Source organism: Hypanus sabinus, chromosome 24 (genome assembly GCF_030144855.1).
Source record: "Hypanus sabinus isolate sHypSab1 chromosome 24, sHypSab1.hap1, whole genome shotgun sequence".
Taxonomy (NCBI): domain Eukaryota; kingdom Metazoa; phylum Chordata; class Chondrichthyes; order Myliobatiformes; family Dasyatidae; genus Hypanus; species Hypanus sabinus.
Window position 1 is genome coordinate 29,943,677 of NC_082729.1, and position 10,056 is coordinate 29,953,732.

General features: G+C 54.4%; 1 protein-coding gene across 2 annotated transcripts in view; it reads right to left on the bottom strand.

The window, feature by feature from the left end:
• LOC132380607 (protein-serine O-palmitoleoyltransferase porcupine-like) overlaps positions 1–8,545 on the bottom strand; it is a 49,128-nt gene extending 40,583 nt beyond the window's left edge. Inside the window, exons 1-4 of one of the 2 annotated variants that reach the window (XM_059949536.1) lie at positions 8,385–8,545; positions 4,661–4,817; positions 3,164–3,356; positions 629–672 (exon numbers count right to left, since the gene is read on the bottom strand). In XM_059949536.1, the coding sequence (XP_059805519.1) occupies positions 629–672; positions 3,164–3,356; positions 4,661–4,748 (325 nt within the window). In that variant the 5' untranslated portion in view covers positions 4,749–4,817; positions 8,385–8,545. Of the gene's footprint in view, positions 1–628; positions 673–3,163; positions 3,357–4,655; positions 4,818–8,384 lie in introns of both variants that reach the window. The other variant, XM_059949535.1, reaches the window with a different exon arrangement.
• Between the last annotated feature and the right edge of the window lie 1,511 nt (positions 8,546–10,056).

Sequence of the window (10,056 nt, forward strand, 5' to 3'; positions counted from 1 at the left end):
TCCACCAAGCATATCTTTGCCTATTTTTTGTGGTACCATCTACGGTGTATCTACATCTCATGCTGATATTTATTGCTTGTTTTTCCCTCTTGTTGTATTTGCGTATTGACTGTACCTGGTTTCGAATTGGTTCGATTGTGTTTCTCACTGCAAACGCCATCAGGAAAATGAATCTCAGGGCTGTATACGGTGACATATAGGGACTTTGATAATAAATTTACTTTGAACTTGGAGAGGAATAAAGAGACGACATTTTGGGCCAAGACTCTTTATCGGGATGTCAAAAGAAAAACTAGTTTTATTTGATGCATGTAGAACAGAAACAGACAGTGAAATGCATCGTCTGCATCGAGTCAGACCAGCACTGCGGGCAGCTGGTCAGCTTCGCATTCTTCCAGCGCTGACACAGCAGGCCTACAACTCGCTAACCCTAACCCGTACGTCTTGGGAATATGGGAGGAAACCTCCGCAGTCATGGGGAGCGTATAAACTCCTCACAGGCAGCGGCAGGAAATGAACCCTGATCAGCGAATGCTGGCGATACGCTAACCTATTAACTGCGCCAGGTTTGGTCACCCAGCCACGCTCAGACGGGGGACGCTCCGGGCTGCAGCCCGTGGGCACTCACCTCGCATTTTGTGCCAGCTGATCGTGTCCACCATATGCATCTCCCTGCAGAGGCAGAGAACATCACTGTTAGTGCTTGTGGGTTACAGCTGCCAACACCCGCCCTTTCGCTGACAGGCATCACGGAAACCAGCCTCCCCTCGGTACGGCAACTGCTCGACCCGTGACTGACAGAAACCGCAGGCAGCTGAGGACACGGCTCAGCGCATTACGGAAACCAGCCTCCCCTCGGTACGGCAACGGCTCGACCCGTGACCGACAGAAACCGCAGGGAGCTGAGGACACGGCTCAGCGCATCACGAAAACCAGCCTCCCCTCGGTACGGCAACTGCTCGACCCGTGACTGACAGAAACCGCAGGCAGCTGAGGACACGGCTCAGCGCATCACGGAAACCAGCCTCCCCTCGGTACGGCAACTGCTCGACCAGTGACGGACAGAAACCGCAGGGAGCTGAGGACACGGCTCAGCGCATCACGGAAACCAGCCTCCCCTCGGTATGGCAACGGCTCGACCCGTGACTGACAGAAACCGCAGGGAGCTGAGGACACGGCTCAGCGCATCACGGAAACCAGCCTCCCCTCGGTACGCCAACTGCTCGACCCGTGACTGACAGAAACCGCAGGCAGCTGAGGACACGGCTCAGCGCATCACGGAAACCAGCCTCCCCTCCGTACGGCAACTGCTCCACCCGTGACCGACAGAAACCACAGGGAGCTGAGGACACGGCTCAGCGCATCACGGAAACCAGCCTCCCCTCCGTACGGCAACTGCTCCACCCGTGACCGACAGAAACCACAGGGAGCTGAGGACACGGTTCAGCGCATCACGGAAACCACGGAGTCGGTCGACAAGTTGGGTGGGGTGACTGGGCTCCTGGCTTGCTGTATCTCGCTGCCTCAGTAAAGCAGCCAGTACAATCAAAGACCCCACCCAAGCAGGACATCCTCTCTCGTCCCATCTCATTAGGCAGAAGATAGCACATCCCACCAGGCTCAAGGACAGCTTCTATCCCGTTGTTTTCAGAAAAATGGACTCTAGGCCTCCCCTCACTAACCTACCACGCTATCACCTTGCACCATATTGTCTGCCTGTAATGCACTTCCCCTGTAGCTGTTACAGATCCGCCAAAGCCCCGTTTGGGGAGGGGGATAAAAAGCCCTTCAGTCCATGTCTTCCGAAACCACATATTCCGCTTCTCATTTGTCCTTTACGTTTGTTTCTCGTCTCGAACGTGATTCTGGAACCGAGGGAGACTGTGAGAATTTGCTGCTTGGAGAGTACCTGGGTGCTTCAGCGCTCCACAGCCTCCGTCCGAGAGGATTCACGAGGCAGAGGCAGCACGCACGAACCTCAAGGCAGGCAGGCCGTGGGACGGAGCGCAGGCTGACTCCATTTCACCGATTAAAGTGACGAGGGAGATTGAAACCTCGAGGCGGATGCGGAAGGGGCTGAGGCGGAGGGGTGAATGAGAGATGGAGGAGTGAAGGGGAGAGGTGGGGGACAGAGGAATGAGGGGCAGGAATGAGAGTGGTGGGGCTGAAAGTGGAAGTGTGTAGGAGATGGAATGGGGAGGGGGAATGGCAAGGGGAGTGTAGGGGAAGATGTAGGGGAGACAGAGGTGTGGAGAGGGGAGGGAGGTGTAGGGGAGACAGAGGTGGAGAGGGGAGGAGGTGTAGGGGGAGATGGAGAGGTGAGGGGAGGTGGGTGTAGGGGGGGACGGAGAGGGGAGGGGAGGGAGGTGTACGGGGAGACAAGAGAGGAGAGGGGAGGGAGGCGTAGGGGAGACGGAGAGGTGAGGTGAGGGGAGGTGGGTGTAGGGGGAGACGGGGAGGGGAGGTGTAGGGGGAGATAGGAGAGGGGAGGAGAGGGGGGAAGTGTCGGGGGGAGATGGAGGAGTGAGGTGAGGGGAGGTGGGTGTAGGGGAGAGAGAGGTGAGGAGAGGGGAGGGAGGCGTAGGGGGAGATGGAGAGGCGGGGGAGGGATGTGTAGGGGGAGATGGTGAGGAGAGGTGACGGGAGGTGGGTGTAGGGGAGACAGAGGGGGAGGGGAAGGAGGTGTAGGGGGAGACGGAGAGGGGAGGGGAGGGAGGTGTAGGGGGAGATGGACAGGGGAGGAGAGGGGGGGTGTCGGGGGGAGACGGAGGAGTGAGGTGAGGGGAGGTGGGTGTAGGGGGAGACAGTGAGGGGAGGGAGGTGTAGGGGAGAGAGAGGTGAGGAGAGGGGAGGGAGGCGTAGGGGAGATGGAGAGGTGGGGGAGGGATGTGTAGGGGGAGATGGTGAGGAGAGGCAAGGGGAGGTGGGTGTAGGGGAGACAGAGGGGGAGGGGAAGGAGGTGTAGGGGGAGACGGAGAGGTGAGGGGAGGGGAGGGGAGGGAGGTGTACGGGGAGATGGTGAGGGGAGGGGAGGGAGGTGTAGGGGAGACGGTGAGGGGAGGGGAGGGAGGTGTAGGGGAGACGGTGAGGGGAGGGGAGGGAGGTGTACAGGGAGACAGTGAGGAGAGGAGAAGGGGAGGTCAGTTAACCATTGCCCACTCACCCGAGAAGCAGGTAGATGAGGATGGTGACGGACAGGAAGACCCCTTTATGTTGCGAGTGGCGACACAGGAAGAGTACGGTGTAGCACATCAGGCTGAGCAGCACCACCCACACCATCTGCTGCTGGAAGAAGTGGTAAAGACAGTAAAAACCCCCAGCCACCGTGCTCAGGTGCTTTAGCCAGGGGGGCAGACCTGGTGGAGGGGGGAGAGAGAAAAGACAGTTAATGGGACACACTAATGCACATGTTCGAGGATGTTTCAGAGACAGGGAGGGGGTGTAGGGGAGGAGATGGTCACAGAAACGGGGAGGGGCTCACAGAGACATGCAGGGGTGCACGGAAGGGAGGGGTCATGAAGACAGGGAGGGGCGTAGGGGATAAAGGGAATCACAGAGCTGGGGGGGTGTAGGGGAGCGTGGGTCACAAATGTGGAGGGGTGAAGGACAGGGAGGTCTCACAGAGGTGGGGAGGGCTGTTCAGGTGGGGGGGGTCACGATGACCGGGAAGGAGGTGGGTCACAGAGATGGGGAGGGGTCACAAAGACAGGGAGCAGTGTAGGGGAGGGAGGTGTTCACGGAGAAGGGGAGGAGTGTAGGGGAGGGATTGGGTCACAGACATGAGTTGGGGTGGGGGGAGGGAGGTGTGTAGGAGAAAGGGGGGGTCGGTCTGTGAGGGGTGTAGGGGAGGGATTGGGTCACGGACACGAGTTGGGGTGGGGGGAGGGAGGTGTGTAGGAGAAAGGGGGGGTCGGACTGTGAGGGGTGTAGGGGAGGGATTGGGTCATTGGGGTGGGGGGAGGGAGGTATGTAGGAGAAAGGGGGGTCGGACTGTGAGGGGTGTAGGGGAGGGATTGGGTCATTGGGGTGGGGGGAGGGAGGTGTGTAGGAGAAAGGGGGGGTGGGACTGTGAGGGGTGTAGGGGAGGGATTGGGTCATTGGGGTGGGGGGAGGGAGGTGTGTAGGAGAAAGGGGGGGTCGGACTGTGAGGGGTGTAGGGGAGGGATTGGGTCATTGGGGTGGGGGGAGGGAGGTGTGTAAGAGAAAGGGGGGTCGGTCTGTGAGGGGTGTAGGGGAGGGATTGGGTCACGGACACGAGTTGGGGTGGGGGGAGGGAGGTGTGTAGGAGAAAGGGGGGGTCGGACTGTGAGGGGTGTAGGGGAGGGATTGGGTCATTGGGGTGGGGGGAGGGAGGTATGTAGGAGAAAGGGGGGGTCGGACTGTGAGGGGTGTAGGGGAGGGATTGGGTCATTGGGGTGGGGGGAGGGAGGTGTGTAGGAGAAAGGGGGGGGTCGGACTGTGAGGGGTGTAGGGGAGGGATTGGGTCATTGGGGTGGGGGGAGGGAGGTGTGTAGGAGAAAGGGGGGGGTCGGACTGTGAGGGGTGTAGGGGAGGGATTGGGTCACGGACACGAGGGAGGGGGACATTGAGACAAGGAGGGGTGTAGGGGAGGGAATGCATCAAGGGATCGGAGAGGTGCTTGCCCTCTGCCTCACCTAACCTCCAGAGAACCCGACATGCCAGGCAGGTGATGAGGAGTTGCCAGACCTGCTCCAGGCCCTGCTGGGCAGTCGGGAGGATGCAGCCATGGGTTAGCTGACGGAAAAACTCTTGTTGACTGAGTGCAGCCATTGCCTCTCACCAACTTCATCAGATCCCTGCCCAAGGAGAGAGCACAGGAGTCAAAGTTAATACTGAGAATGAGTTGTAGAATCCTTAAAAATGAGTATCGCTTGCGGAATGAGTCTTTTCCACGCCAGTTCCTATATCTGGGGGTGTGGCTCAGAGCACGGTGGGGGTCTTTTTCCACTGAACGCTGCTTTCTTGTGGCACAATTGCCCACCTTTAGTGTGGGGTATAGGGGCAACAACTCACAGAGAATCAGTGGGTAGACGGGATTGCTCTGTGAGCTAGCATCAACTCAGATGGGCCGAAATATCCTGTCCTTCCGCTCCATCGTCTCCATCTACTCTTCCCACTGCCTCAGTAAAGCAGCCAATGTAATCGAAGACCCTGCGCACCCTGGACATTCTCCCCTCTCCGCTGCCCTGTGTCCAGAGAGTCGTGCCTGCCCATGGTCAAGGGCTGGCAAGTATCGTAGTTTTATTGCCTTGCTTGTAACCTGTACTCTGTCCACACACCGTTTTCCCCTGTATTATACTGCCAACCCGACTTTTCCCACACTCAACAAAATGCTGGTGGAACACTGCTGGCCAGGCAGCATCTATGGGAAGAGGCACTGTCGACGTTTCGGGCCGAGACCCTTCAATCCTGACGAAGGGTCTCGGCCCGAAACGTCGACAGCGCTTCTCCCTATAGATGCTGCCTGGCTCAAGGGCTGCTTCGACTCCGCTGTTACCAGACTCAGAGATACAGAACAGACCTTCCCGGGGGAACTTGGGGAAAAAATGCTATGCGAGAATGAGGCATGGCTGATGCCGTGCGGGACAGCGAGAGAACGCAGCAAACTATTAAAAACTAAAGACGTAAACTGTTGAGAGTGGAATTAGTAGCGAGCATCTCTAGCCTACTTACATGAAAACCTCAGGGTGAAGCCCCTGGAGGAGAGACAACAGCGATAAAAGATTTATTGAAGCTACAGATATAACAGCAGCGTAAAACAATATTGGCAGAAACGAGTGTGCAAGATTTCTAGCAGGTAACCAGGAAATAGTTCTCTTAAATCCCACCAAGCAACTTGGTCAGGTTTTCTTTTGTGAATCAGCTTTGTGTGGATGATCAAATATTTCATCCAACGAAATGAGAAAGAAGATGGCGAGCCAACCAAGTTTGAAGAACCAGCACGGGAACAAAATATTGAATGACGTAGAGGGTTTAATATGGCTGGTTTTACAAGCTTACTTTCATTCGAAGGATCTGAATTTGATTTTCTGCAAGAACTGATTATTTTTGTAAAGACTTTGATAAGCTACTGAATGAGATTTACTTTATTTCAAATTGTGGTGTTGGAGAACTATTGTGAAGGGAGTTAAGCTGTACAGGTATATAATATTTGAAATTGAATTTGAATTCATAGACATAACGACTGGAACTGAAACTGAAGTGAACCATTATACTTAAGAATAGGAATTCAATTAGTTTTTAACTGGCTAGGTATGAATAAAAAGGAAATGTTACTCTATAAATCTTTAAACAGGGAATGACACTAGATCTAATTAGTTAGAGAAATTGGAGCAACAAAGGTTATTCTAATCAATCTCACCAATTCTAACTAAAAAGGAATTTGGTTTTCATTTGATACCCGAAGTTTGGAATGCAGACAGAATGCTGGAATTTTGAGTTGTTCTTACTTGTGTAAATATTTTGTATATCTTGCTTTTTCAATACAAAAAAAACTTACCACCAGAACCGTTTGTTTTCTATTCACTGCCTCCTTCCGATACCTAGAGCTTCTGATGGCCCACTGGAATCTAGTGTAGTACCATGTACTTTTCTCATCAAGAGTGCGAGGACCATTCACGTGAGATTAGACCAGCTCTACACCGGTGTGACCAATATTGTGTGCCGTTCTGGTCAGCTACTGACGAGAAATAGTATCGTCGGGATTATTTACAAGAGTGATGCTGGGACCTGAGTTGCAGGGGAGGGGCGAATTGGTTGGGACTTAAAGTACCTTTATTTCTGTCATGGAACAAATTCACGCCTTTATATCGAATAGACTAGATTACAGCAATGCACTTTCCACTGGCCTTCCAAAACAATCTACTGGCAAACATCAACTCATTCAGAACATCGCTGCAACTCATCACTCCTGTGCTTGCTACTCTGGACTGGCTTCCTATATCTTTCAGAAGGATTTCAAAGTTCCTTTACTTGTTCTTATAATAGTCTGGGACCAGAGTACATACATCACAGAAAAATTTTCGTTTTATACTCCTGCTCGAGCTCTCACGTCTTCTTCCGACAGACTCTTAAAACAATATCCCTCAAGAGATCAACTTTTTCCCGCTATGCCCTTAAACTTTGGAACTCAATCCCTAAAACTATGAGGGATGCAGACGCTGTTGACACTTTCAAACGGCAGCTCAAACCCCATTTATTTAACCTTGTTTTTAACTAAAATCATCTTGTCTTTTGTTTCCCTATATTCCTACTTGTAGCCCATTGTAAAGCACTTTGAGCTGCATCACCTGCATGAAAAGTGCTCGATAAATAGTTGTTACTTAATCCCTAGAGTGTAGGAGAATGAGAGAGGAGATTTGATTGAGGCACTCAAAATTATGGACACGGCACAAATCAAACGAATCGTACAAAATGCGAGCAGACGTTTTTCCCCACTGAGTTTGGGTGAGACAACTAGAGGTCATGGGTTAAGGGTGAAAGGTGAGATGTTTAAGGGGAACAACTTCTCAGAGGGTGGAACGAGCTGCCAGCACAAGTGGTGCATACAGGTTCGGTTTCAACGTTTAAGAGAAGTTTGGGTAGGTACATGGATGGTCCCGGTGGATGAATGACAGTTTAGCATGAACGAGATGGGGCCAAACGGCGTGTTTCCGTCCTACGCCTCTATGACAGAGTGCATTGAGGTAGAACGATAACCATGCATTATAAAGAGTAGCTTTAATGCAGGTGAACAATAGAGGTGCAAGATGATAGAGAAAAGCGGGAGCACCCAAAGGAAGCCCTTGAAGTCACGGAGAGAACAGGCTCTCTCCACACAGACATCGCCCCGACACGGAGGAAGGGAGCACAGAGATGGGGATGGGGTGGGAGAATGGACCCGCTCCGCATTCTGCTCCAAATTCATGGCGCTAACACAATAAAGCGGGAATACCCCTCTCATTAAACACTCCCTCTCCCCCTTTGAGGATCTGCATTCCCATTCACCCTCCCTTTAGGGGGTAACCTCCCAAGCACAGAGGGCTGGGGGATTTTCGCATGCCTGCTGGGGTTGAGAACGGGTGGCCGTGGCGGAACATCGGGAAGGATCTCCACCAGAAATGCACCAACCAACCCCCCACCCCCACCCCCGCAATCTCCTGCCCCCAGGAGGACCCCATTGCCTCCGCCTGGGTTGCTCCACTTTGCCCCCCGGTGACCCCGGTTTTCTTTGCGGATTTCCCCGAAATGGAGGAATTGTGCCGCCAGGCCGGGATTTGGGGACAATCCGTCGATTGCTTTTTTCCCCTCTCCCCAGGGTTTCGTTCCACCTTTAAGGCCGGCCCCAAATCCCGGGAGGCGATGTGGCCTAGCGTCGGACCTACCGGCTCGCCGTTGCTTGCTGCTTCTCAGTGCAAACGCGGCCGCAACCCGACACGGCCGCCGCCGCCGCCGACCGTCCCGACCTCCGACATCATCCCCGCCGCCGCATCGCCGGAGGAGAAGGAATTCCGCCGCCGGGGTGGCTCAACGCGCATGCGCGGGGGCGGGGGGAGCGCACGGTTGCCTGGCAGGCGGCTGGGCTCGGCCCTCACCACGCATGCGTTCACCCGGCATTGTCGGCGGGTGTCCGATCAGTACGCGTGCGTACTTCCTCCTACCACAGCAGGATTGCCGGACCCGTGCGCGCATGCGTACGACTGCCAGCTACCCCCCTCCATCAACCAAAGCTGCTGCGCCTGCGCAGTTTGCTTTACCCATGCACGCCGGCTTTATTATGGGAATATGGTCACTCCTGGAAAGAGTTACAGATACTGTGCTGGTAGTTCCAGCGTTACAGGCTTTTCCTTTCCCCTCGCTGCCTGGAAGGAATTTGTACGACTGTGTGGGTTTCCTCCTGGTGCTCTGGTTTCCTCCCACAGTCCAAAGATGTAAATTGTCATGTGTTTGGGCCAGGGTTAAGTTGGTAGATTGCTAGGCGGAAATGGCTTGAAGGGCCTTATCACAAAAACTAAATAAATGATTTCTGGAAACTTCTCTTCGCTGACCGTCCAGACTAGCGGATTGCAAGGCTGTGTGCACCTCTCCCCCCCCCCCACCCCCTGGGGGTCGTGTGGCCGAACCCAGCTCCAGTAACATGTACGCATTTGCCAGCACCACTGGTGCTGGGTGAACCACAGTCGGTAACACATCAGCAGAGGAGGGACGCCTGGTTCAGTCACTCGAGTTGAGTGTGGCGTTCTCCTAAGTGGTTCAAAGTTTAAATTTGTCATCAAAGTACACATCTCAGAGTCAGGTTTATTATCAGCAGCGTGTGACGTGAAATGTATTAACTTAGCAGCAGCAGTTCAATACAATACATAATCTAGCAGAGAGAAAAAAATAATAAATAAAATAGAACATAATGTAGCGGTGTGCTACACGCAGCGCTAAAATTACGACACGGAGTCGGTAACTGCAGTCGAAGGAAAAAACTTTATTCGAAAACTTCAGCCTCACTTTTAAGCCTCTGTCAACCAGCCCCCCATGGCGAAGAGGCTCCAAAGCTCTGTGCTCGCAAACCCCCGTAGGCTATCTAATTGTGAGTCGGTTCGGATACGCTAGGAAATGAGTCGCCACATAACCCCCCCCCCAGAACCAGCGATACACCCCCCAATGTCCACAGTCTGGGCCAGAACCTGCTTGGGAGGTCGGCCTCTGCGCCGAGGCGCCGGAAACTCGGCCGGTTGCGCCAGGTCCACATGGGCCGGCTTGAGGCGGTCCACCGTGAAAACCTCCTCCTTCCCCCCAACGTCCAGCACGAACGTGGACCCGTTGTTCCGGAGCACCGTAAACGGCCCCTCGTATGGCCGCTGCAGCGGTGGCCGATGCCCGCCCCTTCGTACAAACACAAACTTACAGTTCTGTAGGTCTTTGGGTACGCAGGTCGGGTGCCGCCCATGCTGTGAAGTGGGTATGGGGGCCAGGTTACCGAGCTTCTCGCGAAGTCTGCCCAGGACTGCAGCGGGTTCTTCCTCTTGCCCCCGTGGGGCTGGTAGGAACTCCCCGGGGACGACC